Genomic DNA, 19,114 nt, shown 5'->3' with positions numbered 1-19,114 from the left:
AGAGAGCCTAAGAAGACATGGCAAAGAGTTGGTTCAGCTCAAACCTAAGGAATATACACAGAAAGCCCTCTTTTTACACAAGCCCTTCTTTCACCAGAAAATCTAGATATTCCAATATCTAGGAGAGTTTGCTTGCTTATTCTGCCAGGTTATTGCATTCTATTTTCTGGACCTGGGACACTTCCCATCCTCTTGTTAACACACACACACACACACACACACACACACACACACAAAGCCTGTCTACACATCTCTTTCCATTTTACTCTTCTCAGACCCTGTCCTCTGTTCGTTACTCCCAGTGAACTTAGCAATGCTCCTTAACTCTGGAGGTCCCTAGCAGTTATAGTACCCTCAACACTGTTAGAGTCTGAATCCAAAATGACCCCACAGAAGTTTGTGTTTTGAGCATGTCATCTGCAGCTATGGTACCAAATGGAAAGCTGTGGGGCCTTTAGAAGGTCAGGCCCAGCTGGAAATAAAAGCACTTGGGCCTGGACTTTGAGAGTTATACCTACCCCTGCTTCTGCATGAGTCTTCTACTTCCTGGTCCACATGCTGCTGGTATCAGCTCTGGCTGCCATGGATCAAATGACTCTGCCTCCCCCACCAGGATAAACTGAATCCCTGAAACCATAAGCCAGGATAAACCTTTCCCTCCTTGTTTCTGTTGAGTATTTTGTCACAGAACAGAGAAACCAGCTAATACAAGTCATGCTCTTGAGTTTCAGGTTGCTGGATGGTGAACAGCTTGACATGAGGAGTTGTGTCTCATTTACCTCAGTGTACCTAAAGAATAGACAAGTGAATGAATTTGTATTAGTCTCATATCCTCCTGAGAGCTTTGTCTTATTTATAGACCCATAGGGCACCACCTCATATATGGTGGCCACATAGTGAATGCTGGTTGTTAAGTTACCAAATAGACTCATTCACACTCGTGTCTGCATTTGCCAAACCTTAACAATAACACTGAGTTGATTTTTTTTGTCGTGTCCTATAAAGATGAAGTATATTTTAGCTATTTATCAGAAGAGTTCAACTTTTGTCAGTATTCAGTCATCAAACTCCAAACACCATGTATCTCCCAGAGGATGAAACTACTTGCAGATCAATGTGGCAAAGGTCACCTTCAGTGCACACTAATCATGCCAGGTAGACATGTTCAACCTTTCCTGTCTCCCATACCTTCCAGGGCAACAGGAATGAGTCAGGGCATACGTGGGTCAACTGGAAGGAGAAAGCTAAGTTGATAGTCATTGTCTGTTTGTCACTGTGGTGTTCTTCTTGCCTGTGTTCTACACTTTCTGTGGGTGTATCAGATTACTTTGATGTCAGTATACATGACAAGGTGTTAGATAGAATCTCCAAATATAATTTTAGATTCAAGTTCTCATCTCCCTCCTAAGGAATCCTCTGCCAGAGATGTACATTAGAGCCTTCTGTTCCAGGTATACATTCTCTGAGTCTCTTTCCCATTTTGTATAGATGAAGTAAAAAAAAAAAAAAAAGCAGTCCTTACAGTGGACAGAAGGGAGCCTCATCCTTTTTCCACTAGCTGTTGTTTTGTTGGCACAGCCCTTCTTCCCCAAAGGAGGGGGCTCAAAAGACATATACCAGCTCTAGTTCGCTATGGTTTAATGCACGGTGTACAGAAGGGCCAGGTTTGGGTGGACCACGGATGCTAGGGAGCCAAAGTTGAACAGAGCTAAGTAATTGATACAAAGGATATTACCTGGAAGAACCTCCTGAAAGTCTTAGAGGAAAGTCTTCATTGAGTCAAAGGTTCTCAGGCCATTTGGTGAAACTTACTCGAAAATGGAGGAAACCTATGGGGAAATACAACCCATCTACCATGTATGCACAGCTAAATGACAGAGATCATACTGGATTTTAGTCTCAGTCCCCTGAGCTAGCCGTTCTTGTATATCACTGTATATAGCAGTACTGAGACCATCCCTTTGTCTATAATTGCCCCCTCCTGCTTAATCCCTTTCAGAACCTATAAATGGCAGCAAATCCCAGATTCAGCAACCACCCTGGAGAGCTAAAATCAGAGTATCCATTTTATTTTTGTGAAAAAAAAATTCCCTCTTGCCTATTTTTAACCTCTTCCATGCCCTGGGTATCTTACCCTCTCCTCATCCATCTCTGTTCCCTTTCCCCATAGGCTAGAAAGAACGAGCACGAAAACCTGTCACCCAGAAACAAGCAGCTGTGTTCCACATGTCGAGGATGTCAAAAAGTGAAAACGGTAGGCAGAGGGCAACAGACAAGCCTATGTGCGTTCCCAGACACAGAGTGCGTTCCCAGGCTTAGAGCTTCTCTGCCTCCCCAGGAGCTCTCTACAGAGAAATGGTGATGGAGCCCTTTACAAAACAGACTCTAACAGAGCCTGCAAATGAGGCCGTGGTCCTGAAAGCAGCATCTGTTGATATGATGTAAGCAACCTTCTTCATTTCAAGGAAAACAAGCCAGGGTTGGTGGACCAGAGGTAAAAAGATGAGAGGAGCTGCATTGAGGCTTGTTATTAGCTACATACTTAGAGAGATTCCAAGAGCTATGGGGCTTCTTCTGTCACCATGACATCTCCACAAAACACACACATACACACCAAGTCTTCTCCATTATTATAATTATGAAACAAGTTGCTTCCTTTGGAGTTTGTCATAATTCAGTCTAAGCCTCAGTAAAAAAGCTGGGGAGAGGACCTATAGTAGTTTTAGCCAGCCAGGAGTGTCCCTTGCCCTGGATAACTATAATTTGTAATGGAACATATTAGTAAGGAGGAATGTTGTGGGAAAAGAAGTCTCTCAGGAGATCTGGAAGGAACAAGGACACAGCACTGCCACATGTCAGAATCACTACAGAAAAGAGGCCTGTTTTGGGGGAGATCACAGGTCAGAATGAAGACATGGGTAACTTAAGGATTAGGGTAGCGTGGTACTGAGTTAGAGTAAGGGTTAAGAGTGACTTAGCTAACGGTCAAGTACAGGAGATGAAGGACAGCTTTAAGTCTGACATCCACTGAATCTCCTTGGACTTGAGGAGACTGGACGAAGGGTTAATGAATGAGGAAGCTCAGGGACCAATTAGATAAGGAGAAGGGCTGAGCTGTGTGATCAGTGAAGGTGAACTGAGTGCATTCTGGCAAACGCCGCCCTCAGTGTTGCCGTCTGTTGGTTTTCTACACACCAGGGACCACAGTGTTCATTGTGAACATTGACTGTGGTCTAGACTGTGATCACTCCTGGCTCCATTTCTGGAATCACATGCAGGATACCCTGACCTTGGGGATAAGCTGGCCACAGCCAACAGGCACACTTGGGACTTGGGAAGATCCTTTCTCAAGGCCTCTTCCTTGACCTTTGCCCTAGCTCAGGCCTGACAGGAATAGACACTTAGGCCATGGCTTCACTGCTGCTACAAGGACAGTCTTCCCACACAATAGTGCTCTTCCCTACTGCTGTCAAAACTGACTGAGAAACTACAGAAAGATAGAAAATAAGTCTGAAATGCTAGCCTTACACTACACAACATCCTTCAAGGGAAGGGACTGGTGAACCACTGTACTTGCCGTGACACTATCCTTCCTTAGCAGCTTATTCAATGATAGTCGGGGAAGATATAAAGACCCCCATGAGTGGAAGAGACTTTGTCAGCATACTATTGAACAAGCAATAGATTATTGAAATAATTGGATGTATTTTTTCTGGCCATAATACAATGAACTCTTTAAAAAAGGGAAATTTCAGAAATTGTATAAATGCATGGAAATATGCCAGCATACTGTTAAACAAGTAAAAGACTATTGAAGAAATAAAAAGAAAATTTACCAAAAATTTAAGCAACTGATAATGGAAAGAAAGTGTGTGTGTGTGTGTGTGTGTGTGTGTGTGTGTCACACACATACACACACACACAGAGAGAGAGAGAGAGAGAGAGAGAGAGAGAGAGAGAGAGAATATGAATGAATAACGGAAGCAATACATAAGAAAAGTTTACACCAAATAAGCATCTCTATTTTTAGATGAGGAGGGTAACTGATTACAACTAAGCAACCCTCTATGTAGTGTCTCAAGGGGATGAGAAAAACCAACCTCCAAGTTACTGAAAGAAGCAATAAAATTCACAGCAGAAATGGAGACCATAATACAATACCGCCCCCACATGACAATGATGTAATGAAGAGAACAACTTTGTGTACACTTTGTGTGATGCTTCTAATGCATTACTAGACATTTTAGCCAAACCAACTAGGCAAGAAAAAGATAAAAAAGACAGAAATAAAAATGAAGGAAGCCAAATTATTGCTACTTGCAGTGACAGGAATATATATACATTTCAGATATGCTGCTATCAAATATGCATGTATATCTATACCTATACCTATATATATATGAAATTAAAGATCATCAAGATACTGTTTGGACTAATATAGTCAGGAAATGTTCAGGATACAAAATTAGCATACAAAATCAGCAATATTTTGTTAACAATAATATAACACAATTGTTGAAAAAATCAAAAATATTCTATTTACAATAAATACAAAAAAGAAAGATATCTCCAATGAAGATTACAAAATTCTGTTTAAAGAAATTAAAGAGTTCATGAATTGTAAGAATTATAACTATTAAAATATCTGTTTACCCAGAGCAAACTCCACATGCAATACAATCTCTACCAAACTGCTAATAGCGTTCTAAACAAAACTAGAAAAAAATGTAAAATTCATATGGAAACTTAAATAACTGAATAGCCAAAGTTATATTGAGCAAAACACCAGAACTGTCTTACTTCAAAATACACTACAAGGTATAGTAGTCAGAATAGCAAGGTATTGGCATAAAAGCAGACCCCTAGACAAGCAAACCAGCACAGGGTACCCCTCAACTTTACAGCCATTGGATTCTCAACAAAGAAGCCAAAACTATGCACTGGGGGAAAAGACAGTCTCTTTATGAACAGTCCTCAAGAAACTCGTACCCACAGAAAAAAGAGAAAAACCTAGCTCTTCTTACCTTCCAAAAACAGAAAACAGATCAATAACCTACTAGAAAGAAACAGGAAACATACTTAAGATATTTATATAGGCTGTGATTTGGAGGAGAGAATAAGACACTCAAAGAACAGAAAACAAAAATATAAATGCATGAGATTATGTAACAAGCTAAAGACCAAACAACAAAAGAGCAAAGTGAAAAGACAGCCATAGAAGGGGCAGGTTATGAACTACTCTTTTACAGAGGGCTAATGTCTAGAATATATAAGGAACTTAAGTTTTCAATAATTTAAAAAAACATATATAGAATGAGCAAATGTTATAAGCAGTCACTTCTCAGAGGGAGAAATTCAAATGAGCAAATTTATCAGGTGGAAAACTCTGTACTTTAATAAGAAGTTAAACACACAATCATCTTCTAATTAGAATAGTTATTATCGAAAAATCCCTAAATAACAGATATTGGCAAAATCTGTAAGGGAATGTTTGTATATTGTGATAAGGGGAGGGAATTAGTCATTATGGAGAACAGCACAGTGTGGTGGCTCCTAAAATACTCCAAATAGGACCATGTGACCCAACCATCCATCTTCTATTATATAGCCAAAGGAACCGATGCCAGCATATCAACAAAGCATTTGAGCACTCTGCTGATTACCGTATTATTCATAGTAGCTAAGATACAGATCCAACCTTGAGGCCTTTGAGGTGATGAAAGGATAGAGGATGGGTGGAAAATGCATAATGGAATATTACTCAGCAACATAAAGAATAGTATCTTTTCATTGGCAACACAAAATCTTATACAGCCTGATGTCACTGAGCTAATTAAGTAAGATAAGTCGAGTACCAAAGCACACATATTACCTATATATAGATTTTTCTACAATGGCTGATGGAGATATATAATAGAGATCATTAAGAGCTGGGGGCAGGAAAGGACAAAGGTGACTAGTGGGTACCATAGCACAGGGAGCAGGAATGAGTCCTAGGAGTCTTTAGCACAGTGGGATGACTGCAGTTTACGGTAACCTTTTATTTTATGTGTCAGTAGAAGCAAGGAACCACGAATACAAGCCAATAATTTGGAAAGTGTCAAGTGTCAAAGTGAGCACACTGTACTAAATACATTAGTACAAATATGTGTTTGTCACATTTTAAAAACTTGTTTAAGGACAGGGAAATATTTAACTACCTGATTTAATTATCACACTATACACATATATCAAATTATGACCATAAGTCTGTACTCTTAAAGTTTCAGAAAATAAATACAGATGGGAAGAAAATGACTAGGCTCACCGTGATGCAGTTTGTCTCAGAAACAAAAATGCCGTTGTTGGCAGCTTTGGTCTGCGCAATCCCTAGACCCATCCTTGTGCATAAAATACTACTAGCCTGAGAATACTACCAGCCTGAGTGAGGGGCTTTAGAACAAGGCTCATGCTGCTTGGCCGGAGGTCAGTAGTTCCCTGCCCTGCCCTCTTTGGAGCACAGCCAACTCTAGATGACATTTTGGAAAATGACAAGGTCTTTTTCTGGCATCTTCTCTCCCCTTTCATGTGTCTAGAAATCTCCTCCCTAGGTTCTCAGTGAAGTTTTTGCTGCTCCCCTTTCTCAAATACTTCTGATCTCCTGGTCATCCCCCCCATTTCCCCCCTCTCCCCCATCTTCCCTCAGCCAATGATTCAGAAGAAGAAAAATCTGACTAAAAATGGTAGAGCTGGCATTGACTTTTTCCATTTTCAGGCTCCTCTAGAAGTACTGGACACAGAACAATTTGCAATTTTATTGGCAAGTAGGCCAAGGGAACACCTGAGGGGGGGGGGAGGTGCTGAGTGAACGTGCACTCTCCTTAAGGGACCAGTCTAGAGTGCTGGGGTCAAGTCTAAAGAAGTTTAGGGTGTGGTATTTCCTAGCTAGAGAAGCTGTGGCTCCATACCAACTCTAGCCTGGGTGAAAGGCACTCATTTTCAAACATGCTTCAAACTGTCATCATTTGCTCAATGATTTAATTTTGAAAATGTCTTAAATGGGCAGTGTAGGAGCTAGAAATACAAGTGTGGCAGTGTAGGGCTGTATGTAGCACGTGTCCTCGTGAAGATGAGTGTTGAACAGGAAAGCCAGACAGCATTAAGCAAGGAAGTGCACCGAGGTTTTGTGAGTGGTCTGAAAACAGGTCTTTAGACAGAGGCAGAGATGCACCAGGAGTCACCACGTGTGGAACACACTGATGGCTGCACTGAGAGGGGGAGTGGAGAGTCCCCAGAGGATTCTGAATAGTATCAGACACAACTCGGAGTTGCTAAGGTCCGCCGTGTAGGTCAGAATGTAGTTACAGCCAATGTACTGAATCAGGCTTTCTTTCTCAGGTACAGCCAAAAATGTTCATAATACCTGACCATCAGAAGTCATCCTCCCAGAATTCTCTGAATCACAGGTGAGTCAACCATGTAAGCTGGGCTATGATTCTAACTCTTCAGTACACAGGACTGGGACTGAACGGACAGTAAACAAAACACCCAGGGGCAAACTTCCTAATGGCTTTATCTTCTGTTGAAACAAAGGAGTCAGACTTGGTGAAGAAGTTGTTTCACTTCTTTACATGAATGACTGTTTAAGTTACTATTAGCACAACCTTTCTTTCCACCAACCTAAGAACAGTCCAAGGAGTAGGGAAGGACATTTCTTCCTCGCCCTCAGGCAGATAACAATTCTCCTGCAGATGATAGATATCTAATTCACAGAATATGACTGACAGCACACAATTTGTCCCGACTTCCAGGCATCCTCTGTCACCTTCCGTCAACTTAAATTCCATTTATCCATTTGATTGTTGTTTGCTGCAATGAAACAGAAATATAACAGAATACAACCAATACCACTGAAGTAAAATCTAGTCAAATGCTGGGTAGTGAGGTATTTAAACCTTTTTCCTGTATTTGACTATTAACAGTAAAGAATTTACTTCTTACTTTATATTTTAAAACTCTAGGAAGAACATGGAAGGAGTTGGGGGCTTGTATATCTGTGTATCTCTCTCTCTCTCTCTCTCTCTCTCTCTCTCTCTCTCTGTGTGTGTGTGTGTGTGTGTGTGTGTGTGTGTGTGTGTGCAAATATAATGTTCTCATTATGAAAACGTCAATTTACAAAAAACACCCAGGCCCAAATACAGTGCTATCCTTGTATGAAAACATCATAGTGAAACTCAACAGTAACAACAATAGCAAACATGGACCCTCTCTGGCTAAGGCATCAATGTTCTGAAGGCCTTATGGAATGTAAGCGTAGAGTCACCTTCACAAAGGAGTTAGATAGGATCCCAAGGCAACATTGAATTCTCTCCCTTATATAAAGAGAAAGGTGAGAGAAGCTAATTGGTCTTTCTAATCTAATGTGGCTCGGAAACAAGTGTTCTAATTGATTTTACAACATCATGGCCTTTTGTTCCAGACTACAACACAGCCTAGTGCACTGACACCATGTAGCAGTGCTGGCTTGGGTCACAAAGGTCACGGAGGAAACACGTGTCCCAGCAGTTCAAGTTCCAACACTAATAACATTTACTTATACTTTGTTTTATCATGATTAAGGTAATTCTGATAAATATTCTTTGCAAACTTTAAATAGAAATCTTTTTGAATCAAGGATTTCTGAGCAAAAGTGAATTCTCTGTGAAAAAGACTTTGAAATCTGTTACCCTGGTTTATTTAGAATGGTTTGTACTTTGAGTAAAGCACTTAATCCATAAACCATTAATTGCTTTTATTTTAAGTAAATCTCCCCTGTTCCTTTAAACTGTGGCTAAGAATTGATTGATCTTAAAATTCTCCTGAACCTTTGGTTTTGGTTTCATTTTCAACATAATGAAAGAAAGCCTACCACTTCTGTTTGCTACCTCCTTAGAGGGTAGAATATGGTTTTGGCTCTGTTTGAGGCTTATGAAATCTCTACACTTTTTAGCTCTCACCACATATATGGCCAAAGACATTGTCCCCACCGAAACAATTCCCTTTCCCCTACTACAGAGACATATTTTATCTTAATTTTTGTGTATATCATCGTGGGGGTGCACCTGCAGAGATGGAAAAGGCATCAGATGGTCTGAAACTGAAGTTACAGGCAGTTGTGAGCCCAACATAAGAACAGGGAACTGAACTCAGGTGCTCTGGAAGAAACAAGCCTTCTTAATCACAAAGCCTTCTCCCCAGTCCGCTCGATTCTAAGTGATTTTAACTAGAGCCACCACGAGAGCTGATAGTTTATGAATGTAAGGAATGAAAGAGGCAGAGGGAAAGAATGAAAACACACATACTTATTTGTTGAGTGGTAGAACACAGAGATCTTAAACTATTCATTCCTGAGAATTCTGCCGATTGTTTGCACAGCATGGATAATAGATTGACTTTGCTTCCTCTTTTCTCCACCTCAGTGAGACCTCCAGTGACAAGTGAATTAAATTTGTCTAGATCAGCCATATATTTTGGTAACAAAGCAACCACAGAAGATCTATTTGGAAGTGGGCACATTAAAAGGTGTAGATAGCCTTTCTCAGTGGTTCTCAACCTTCCAAATGCTGTGGCCCTTTAATACAGTTCCTCGGGTTGTGGTGAGCTGAAACCATGAAATTAATTCATTTTGCTACTGTTTTGAATTGTAGTGGAGACATTCAATATGCAGGATATCTGATATGCCATCCCCAAAGGGGTCATGACACATAGGTTAAGAAACATTGCTAGCTAGTTCATCAAATGGTAACAACTTATAAGTCTTGAGGAATTAAGCAGTTTAGATTGATCTGGGATGTTTTGGAATTGAATGTATTTGGAGCAAGGGTCACCCCCACAGCACTGGCAGAAGGGAGGAATGGAGGCTTCACAAAGCCTCTAACATTTCCTCTGTTTTGCTTTTCAAGGGCAAATTGACTGACTTGGAAGATTTCTTACTTTTTATGAAAATTAAAGAAATATTTCCTTAATCCTTACTAGTTTTAGATTCTCCATGTTCTTATAGTAGAATAAAATATGTTTAAATAAAGGTTTTATCACAAAGCATAAGGATACTACAGAGGAAAAGCACCTGAGAGTTAGTGGTGTTTGGACAGCTTACTCTCTCACCCTGCCACAAGGCCACAGTGTAGTTCACCCTGCTCTCCATATAAAGGCCCGATCCTCTTTGACTAGGCTCTAACTAACACATGTGTTTTCTTGATACTTCCCTCAGAGAGGCGAGCCTTCATTCGCAAGTGCAGCAGTTACATTCCTGCAATGATATTCCAACAGGTGTGTTGTCCTTTAGAGTAAGTACTTCCGGTATGATACATACTCCGCTTGGAGCCAGAGAATAGAAAACGTCGTTTCTATGATGCCTCTAAATATTTCTAAACAAGTTCCATTTTTTTTTTTTTTTTTTTTTGGTTTTTCTAGACAGGGTTTCTTTGTACAGTCCTGGCTGTCCTGGAACTCACTCTGTAGACCAGGCTGGCCTTGAACTCAGAAAATCTGCCTGCCTCTGCCTCCCAAGTGCTGGGATTAAAGGCGTGTGCCACCACTACCCAGCTTTTTTATTTTTTATTTTATTTTACATATTGTCTCCGCCTCCTCCTTCAGCTCTCTCTGTCTCTTCCGAGGATCTCACATGTTTTTATGTGCTTTTCAGCCAAGGCCCCTTTAGGTCACACAGTTCCCCCCCCCCCAAGTTATTGTCTGTCCTCCCTCCCTTTGCCTCTAAGATAGTACCTCCTACCCAAAGTATCTCTCCACCCTGGGACATCAAGTCTCTACAGGATTAGGCACATCTTATCCCACTTAGGCCAGACAAGGCAGTCCTCTGCTACATATATGCTGGGGGCTTCAGACCAGCTCTTTGGCTGGTGGCTCAGTCTCTGGGAGCTCTCAGGATCCAAGTTAGTTGACACTGTTGGACTTTCTATGGGGTTGCCATTCCCTTCAGTTCCTTCAATCCTTCCCCTGACTCTTCCATAGGGGTCCCACTCTCCATCCAAGGCTTAGTTGTGAGTATCTGCATCTGCCTCAGTCAGATGTTGGATAGAGCCTCTCAGAAGACAACCATGCTAGGCTGCTGTGTACAAACACAACATAGCATCAGTAATAGTGTTAGGGATTGGCGCCTGCCCATGGGATGGGTCCCAAATTGAGCCAGTCACTGGTCAGGCATTCCTTCACTCTCTGCTTCATTTTTGACCCTGCATTTTTTTTTTTTTAGACAAGCAGTTTCAGGTTGAAAGTTTTGTAGATGGGTTCGTGTCCACATCCCTCCCCTGGGGGTCCTGTATGGCTACTAGAGGTGGTCTCTTTAGGTTTCATATCCCCACTGTTGGGCATTTTGATTAAGGTCACCCACATTGAATCCTGGGAGCCTCCTCACATCCCAAGTCTCTGGGACTTCCTAGAGATTCCCCCCATCCCCCACACCTGGTAGCTGTGTTTCCTTTAGTTCTCTTGGCCTTCTGGGCCTCTCTCCTGTCTCTCCCCATACCTGATCCTGTCCCCTAGTTCCCTTTCCACCCACACCCAGGTCCTCCCTCCCTTGTCTTCCAAGACTGTTTTGTTTCCTCTTCTAAGTGGGATTTAAGCATCCTCACTTGGGCCTTCCTTCTTGTTTAACTTCTTAGGGTCTGTGTGGTGTATCATGAGTATTCTGTACATTTTGGCCAATATCCACCTATCAGTGAATACAAAGCATGCATGTCCTTTTGGGTCTGGGTTACCTCACTCAGGATGATATTTTCTAGTTTCATTCATTTGCCCGAAAAATTCATGATGTCCTTGTTTTTAATACCTGAAAAGAATTCCATTGTGTAAATGAGCCACATTTTCTGTATCCATTCTTTGGTTGAAGGATATCTAGGTTGCTTCCAGTTTCTGGCTATTACAAATAAGGCTGCTATGAACATAGTGGAACATGTGCTCTTGTGATACAGTGAAGAATCTTTTGGGAATATGTCCAGGAACAATGTAGCTAGATGTGAAGGTAGAACTATTTCTAATTTTCTGAGGAATTGCCAAATTGATTTCCAGAGTGACTGTACAAGTTTGCAGTCTCATCAGCAATAGAGGATTGTTTCCCTTTCTCTATATCCTCGCCAGCATGTGCTATCCCTTGAGTTTTCTATCTTAGCTATTCTGATTGGTATGAGTGGTGGAATCTCAGGGTCATTTTGATTTGCATTCCCCTGATGACTAAATATACTGAATATTTCTTTAATTGCTTTCCTGCCATTCAAGATTCCTCTATTGAGAATTCTCTTGGGCTATTTGGTTTATTGAAGTCTAACTTTCTGAGTTCTTTATATATTTTTGGATATTATCCCTCTGTCAGTTGTACAGTTAGTGAAGAACCTTTCCCAATCTAGAGGCTGGCATTTTGACCTATTGACATTGTCCTTTGCCTTACAGAAGCCTTTCAGTTCAAGATGTCCCAATTTATCACCTGTTGATCTTAAAGCCTGAGCTATTAGTGTTCTGTCCAGGAAATTCTCTCCTGTGCCAATGCGTTCAAGGCTCTTCCCCGCTTTCTCCTCTATTTAGATTCAGTGTATCTGGTTTTATGTTGAGGTCCTGGATCCACTTGGACTTGGTTCGGGGTGATAAATATGGATCTGTTTGCATTGTTCTGCACACAGACCACTGGTTAGACCAGGTTCATTTGCTGAAGATGCTTTTTCTCCTTTGTACAGTGTTGGCTTCTTTGCCAAAAATTGAGTGTCCACAGATGTGTGGGTTTATTTCATGGTCTTTGATTTTATTACATTGATTGACCTGTCTGTTTCTGTACCAATACCATGTGGTTTTTTATCACTGTTACTCTGTAGTACAGCTTGAGGTCAGGGATGGTGATTCCCCCAAGAAGTTCTTTTATTGTTCAGGATTGTTTTAGCTATCCTGGTTTATTTGTTTTTTCATATAAAATTGAAAATTGCTCTTTTTGATGTCTGTAAAAAATTATGTTGGAATTTTGATAGGAATTGCATTGAATCTGTAGATTCCTTTTGATAAAATGGCCATTTTTAACTATGTTAATCTACCAATCCATGAGCATCGGAGATCTTTCCATCTTCTGAAGTCTTCTTAGATTTCTTTCTTTAGGGACTTGAAGTTCTTTTCATACAGATCTTTCACTTGCTTGGTTAGATCACACCGAGATATTATTTCTGGCTATTGTGAAGGATGTTGTTTCCATAGTTTCTTTCTCAGCCTGTTTATCATTTGTATAAACTAATTTCTTTGAGTTAATTTTATATCCAGCCAGTTTGCCGAGGTTGTTTATCAGCTGTAGAAGTTCTCTGATAGAATATTTGGGGTCACTTATGTATACTCTTATATCATCCAAATATAGTGATACCTCGACTTCTTCCTTTCCAATTTGTATTCTGTTCATCTCCTTTTTGTTATCTTATTGTTCTAGCTAGAACTTCAAGTACTGTATTAAATAGATAAGGGGAGAGTGGGCAGCTTTGTCTTGTCCCTGATTTTAGTAGGATTACTTCAAGTTCCTCTCCATTTAATTTGATGTTGGCTATTGGCTTGCTGTATATTGCTTTTATTATGTTTAGGTATGTGCCTTGAATTCCCCATCTCTCCAAGACTTTTAACATGAGGGAGTGTTGGATTTTGTCAGACTTTCTCAGCATCTAATGAGATGATCATATGATTTTTTTCCTTTGAGTTTGTTTATACAGTGGATTACATTGATGGATTGTCATGTATTGAACCATCCCTGCATCCCTGGGATGAAGCCTACTTTATCATGGTAAATGATGTTTTTGATGTGTTCTTGGATTAGGTTTCTGAGAATTTTATTGAGTATTTCTACATCGATGTTCATAAGTGAATTTTGTCTGAGGTTCTCTTTCTTTGTTGGGTCTTTGTGTGGTTTAGATATCAGGGTAATGTGGCCTCATAGAATGAATTAGGTAGTGTTCCTTCTGTTTCTTGTGGAATAGATCGCAGAGTATTGGTATTAGCTCTTCTTTTAAAGTCTGGTCGAATTATGCACTAAAACCATCTGGCCCTAGGCTTTTTTTTTTTTTTTTTTTTTTTGGGGGGGTTTTTTAATGAATGCTTCTATTCCTTAGAGGTTGTGGGACTGTTTAGTTTATCTGATCTTGATTTAACTTTGGTGCGTTGTATATGTCCAGAAAATCATCTATTTTGTTTAGATTTTTTAGTTTTGTTCAGTATAAGCTTTGTAATAAAACCTGGCGAATTTTTTTTGTTATGTTTCTCTTTTCATTTTTGATTTTGTTAATTTGGATACTGTTTCTGTACCTTTCAGTAAATTTGGCTAAGGGTTAGTCTATGTTGATGATTTTCTCAAAGAACCAGCTCTTGGTTTTGTTTATTCTTTGTATTGTTCTCTTTGTTTCTAATTGGTTGATTTCAACCCTGAGTAAGACTATTTCCAGTTGTCTACTCCTCTTGAGCATGCTTGCTTGTTTTGGTTGTAGAGCTTTTAGGTGTGCTATTAAGCTGCTAGTATGAGAACTCTCCAATTTCTTTTATCATTATCATCATCATCATCATCATCATCATCATCATCATCATTCTTTAATCTTTTTTTTATAGTCCAGACTCTATCCTCCATTCCAGTCCACCTTCTGACTGTTCCATGTCCCACACCTCCTACCCTGCCCCTGGTCTCCAAAAGAACATCCACCTACCACCCCACTTCCTGGGACCCCCAAGTTCTCAAGGGTTAGGTGTATCCTCTCTGAGTCCAGACCCAACAGTCCTCTGCTACATATGTGTTGGGGACCTCATATTAGCTGGTATATGCTGCCTGGTTGGTGGCTTAGTGTTTGAGAGATCCTGGGCGGGGGGGGGGGGGGTGGGGGGGGTGTTTCAGGTTAGTTGAGACTGCTGATCCTCCTATGGGGTCACCCTCCTCCTCAGCTTCTTCCAGCTTTTCCCTAATATAACTACAGGGTCACCAGCTTCTATCCATTGAGATCTCTCCAATTTCTTTATGAAGGCAAAATTATTTATTAATTTCCTCTTAACACTACTTTCATTATGTCCATAAGTTTGGGTATCTTGTGCCTTCATTTTCTTTTCTTTTTTTTTTTTTTTTTTTGGTTTTTCTAGACAGGGTTTCTCTGTGTAGTCCGGGCTGTCCTGGAACTCACTCTGTAGACCAGGCTGGCCTTGAACTCAGAAATCTGCCTGCCTCTGCCTCCCAAGTGCTGGGATTAAAGGCGTGCGCCACCACCGCCCGGCTCATTGTGCCTTCATTTTCATTGAACTCTAGAAAGTCTTTAATTTCTTTATTTCTTCCCTGACCAAGTTATTATTTAATAGAGAGTTGTTCAGTTTCCATGAGTATGTGGGCTTTCTGATGTGTCTGTTGTTGCTGAAGTGCAGCCTTAGTCGGTGATGATCTGATAGAATGCAAGAGGTTATTTCAATCTTCTTCTGTCTGTTGAGGCTTGTTTTGTGTCCAGTTATAAGCTTGATTTTGGAGAAGGTTCCCTGAGGTGCTGAGAAGAATGTATATTCTTTTGTTTTGAGGGTGAAATGTTCTATAGATAATTGTTAAATCCATTTGGTTCATAACTTCTGTTAGTTTCATTGTGTCTCGTTTAGTTTCTGTTTTGATGATGTGTCCACTGGTGAGAGTGGGACCTTGAAGTCTCCCACTATTACTGTGTGGAGTTCAATGTATGTTTTGAACTCTAGTATGGTTTTGTTTATAAATTTGGGTATCTTTGCATTTGGAGCATAGATGTTCAGAATTAAGATTTCATCTTGGTGAATTTTTCCTTTGATGAGTATGAAATGTCCTTCATCTCTTTTGGTAACTTTTGATTGTCTATTTTATTAGATATTAGAATGGCTACTCCAGCTTGTTTTTTGGGATTACTTGCTTAGAAAACTATTTTCCAGCCCTTTACTCTAAGGTAGTGTCTATCTTTGTTGATGAGGTTTGTTTCTTGTATACAACAGAATGAGGGATCCTGTTTATATATCCAGTGTGCTAGCCTGTGTCATTTTATTGGTGAACTGAGCCCAATGATGTTGAGAGATGTTAATAACCAATGATTATTAGTTCTTGTTATTTTGTTGTTGGAAGTGGTACTGTGTGTGTGTGTGTGTGTGTGTGTGTGTGTGTGTGTGTGTGTGTTTCTCTTCTTTTTAGGATTGTTGTGAGATGATTAATTTCTTATGTTTTCCTGGGTATAGTTACCCTCCTTGTGTTGGAGTGTTTAACTTCTAGTATCCTCTGGGATACTGGGGCTAGATTAGTAGAAATAAAGTGTTTAAATTTGGTTTAGTCATGGAAGGAATCTCTTGGTTTCTTTATCTATGATGATTGACAGTTTTGCTGGTTATAGTAGTCTGGACTGACATCTGTGGTCTTCTAGGATTTGTAAGACTTGCAGGGTCTTCTGACTTTTAGGGTCTCTGCTGAGAAGTCAGATGTAATACTGATAGTTATGCCTTTAGATGTTATTTGGCTTTTTTTCCTTTTAATATTCTTTCTTTTTCTGTATATTTAGTCTTTTAATTATTATGTGCTAGGAGGATTTTCTTTTCTGGCCCACTCTATTTGGTGTTCTGCAGGCTTCTTGTACGTTTATATCCATTTCTTTAGGTGAGAAAGTTTTCCTCTATGATTTTGTTGAAGATGTTTTCTGGCCCTTTGAACTTGGAATCTTTACTCCTTCTATTCCTATTATTCTTAGGTTTGTCCTTTTCATGTTAGGAACTTTATATACTTGGCATTTTCTTTGACTGGTGTATCAGTTTCCTCTATGGTATCTTCTATGCCTGAGATTCTCTCTTCCATCTCTTGTATTCTGTTGATGATGCTTATGTCTGTAATTCCTGTTCTCTTTTCTAGATATTCAATCTCCAGGGTTGCCTCCATTTGTCTTTTCTTTATTGCTTCTATTTCCTTCTTAGGTCTTGAACCAGTTTGTTCATTTTCTTCACCTGTTTTGGCTGTTTTCCTGTATTTCTTTAAGGGATTTGTTTCCTCTTTAGGGCTTCTACCTGTTTGACTATGATTTTCTGTGTTTCTTTAAGGGAATTATATTGTCTTTAAAGGCCTCTATTATCTTCATGAGATGGGATTTAAGGTCAGAATCTTGATCTTCAGGTATATTAGGATATTCGGGGCTTGATGTAGAAGGAGAGCTGTGTTCTGATGATGCTAAATTATATTGGCTTCTGTTGATTATGTTCTTGTGCTTGCCTTTCACTATCTGGTTGTCTCTGGTGTTAACTGGTCTGGGTGTCCTGGATTGGAGCAGGCCTTCCCAGGAGGCAGGTGGAGCTGTGTGTCCTGTGTTAGAACAGGCCTCTTGGGAGGCAGGCAGTGCTGTGTCTCTGATTAGAGCAGGCCTACTGGGAGACAGGCAGCTGTGGGGGTGGGGGAGGGGGAATGGGAGAGCTGATCCATGGAAAGTGCAGGTGGAGGTTCAGACCAGAAGGGAGATGGGGCTACAACAGGGCACACACAGGACAGAGCCTACATCTGCTGGATTCTGTGGGATCCCAGTGGGTATGGGGGTTGGGGTGAGGGTCTCACCTATGTCTTTGGTAAGAGGCATCCTGGGAGGTAGGCAAGGCTGTGCAGTGTAGGGAGCAGCAGTGTAAACCTTTTTTTTTTATATAAGAATCAAATCATGTTTGAAGAAGAGGTCAAGATGATAAAGACTTAAGAATTATTCACAACATGAAGTATCTTTTGAAATATTAAACCCTTTCCCAGCTGTAGCCTTTTTGTAAAATCATGGCTGTCAGTTTTTTATAAGAACAGACCTATGTATTCATGTGTCTTGGAACAGTCTCCTCAGAACTGAACCCTCTTTTCCCTTGAGCTAATATTACAATTTCAGATATATTTTATTTTCAATTTAAATTTAATTGGCAATATTCTTAACACTTGGGTGGTGTTATTTCTAAATTTCACTTGGCATCTTCGATCAGATTTATAAAAGTCTAAATGTTGTTGCCATGAGATAGTTCTATTAAAAGAAATTCTTATGTGAATTTTGAGTATGCTAAGGCTAGAGGAGTCTTTGGTGGCCCTTGGTTATTTTATGTATTTGTGAGAGCAGTGTTTAAGCCTTTATTTTCTGTTCTTCTTCACACTGTCTTCCAGAGAGCATTCGCTACAGATTGCCCATTTTAGGCCCCAGGACTGCTGTCTTCCACAGGCTGCTGTCAGGTGCCTACGAAAGTCCTCAGGATACTCAGCACTGTGCCTTTCCCAGAAAGAAAGGAGTGAGCAAGACAGTGAAGCAGTAAGTGAGTGGCCAGAGCTCGTTACTCCCAAATCCTCAGGGCAAAGGCTGCCTCTCCAAGCCAGTTTCCGACACTGGTACCTTCCCCTCATCTTGTATCTCCCAAAAGTGGAGTCACTTTTCCTTCCTATGTGCTGCTCTTCTAGCTCTTACCACTTCCTCCTAAAGACAAAATGGTTTAATTTACATAACTATAAAGATATCTTAACACAGAGCATGCTAAGTGTACCTCATATTGTTTTGCTGAAAATTTTAATGCGTGCTATATTATAATAAATGTCAGCCTTCTTCTTATAAGCCATGGGTTTTCCATGTAAGTCATTTAGCCCATTCCTTCAGGTAGGAAGATCAGGGATGATGGTTCCTTGAGCCCTCTGTGACTTCATCTTATTCACAATAAGGGAGAAAAGGGAGAAAAATCACCTTTTCTTTTTCCTCTCTCAGTTCATTTTATAGCAAATAGGGGACACTATGATGTAATAACTGGCAAGTGACAAATGATTACTTATTGCAATCTGTGGTCACAGGAACCTCACATTGCCTTCTTTACTTTCTTACATATTAATCAAGTATTTAGCTAGTCTTTGCTTAATCATATCCATGCCATGCTTGAATTTTATGGTGACATTATTTTTATATGAAAATGCATGCTTTTCTGTTCTATGTTGATCTGTATGTACATCTGTGGGATACAAAGGAAAATTCCGACACTGGTACCTTCCCCTCATCTTGTATCTCCCAAAAGTGGAGTCACTTTTCCTTCCTATGTGCTGCTCTTCTAGCTCTTACCACTTCTTCCTAAAGACAAAATATTACATATATGGTCATATATTTTCTGA

The 19,114-nt window shown here is 40.2% G+C and overlaps 1 protein-coding gene across 3 annotated transcripts in view; it reads left to right on the top strand.

Moving 5' to 3' along the window:
• Positions 1–18,492, top strand: part of CUNH1orf105 (chromosome unknown C1orf105 homolog) — a 41,602-nt gene extending 23,110 nt beyond the window's left edge. For all 3 annotated transcript variants that reach the window (XM_028759242.1, XM_028759259.1, XM_028759251.1), the window contains exons 4-7: positions 2,171–2,254; positions 7,378–7,445; positions 10,229–10,287; positions 18,134–18,492. In XM_028759242.1, coding sequence (XP_028615075.1) covers positions 2,171–2,254; positions 7,378–7,445; positions 10,229–10,287; positions 18,134–18,279 — 357 coding nt within the window. In that variant the 3' untranslated portion in view covers positions 18,280–18,492. The remainder of the gene's footprint in view (positions 1–2,170; positions 2,255–7,377; positions 7,446–10,228; positions 10,288–18,133) is intronic.
• The last annotated feature ends 622 nt before the right edge of the window (positions 18,493–19,114 follow it).

This window comes from Grammomys surdaster, unplaced genomic scaffold, assembly GCF_004785775.1.
Source record: "Grammomys surdaster isolate TR1022 unplaced genomic scaffold, NIH_TR_1.0 130, whole genome shotgun sequence".
Classification (NCBI taxonomy): Eukaryota; Metazoa; Chordata; class Mammalia; order Rodentia; family Muridae; genus Grammomys; species Grammomys surdaster.
This window is presented reverse-complemented; position numbering and strand designations above follow the sequence as displayed.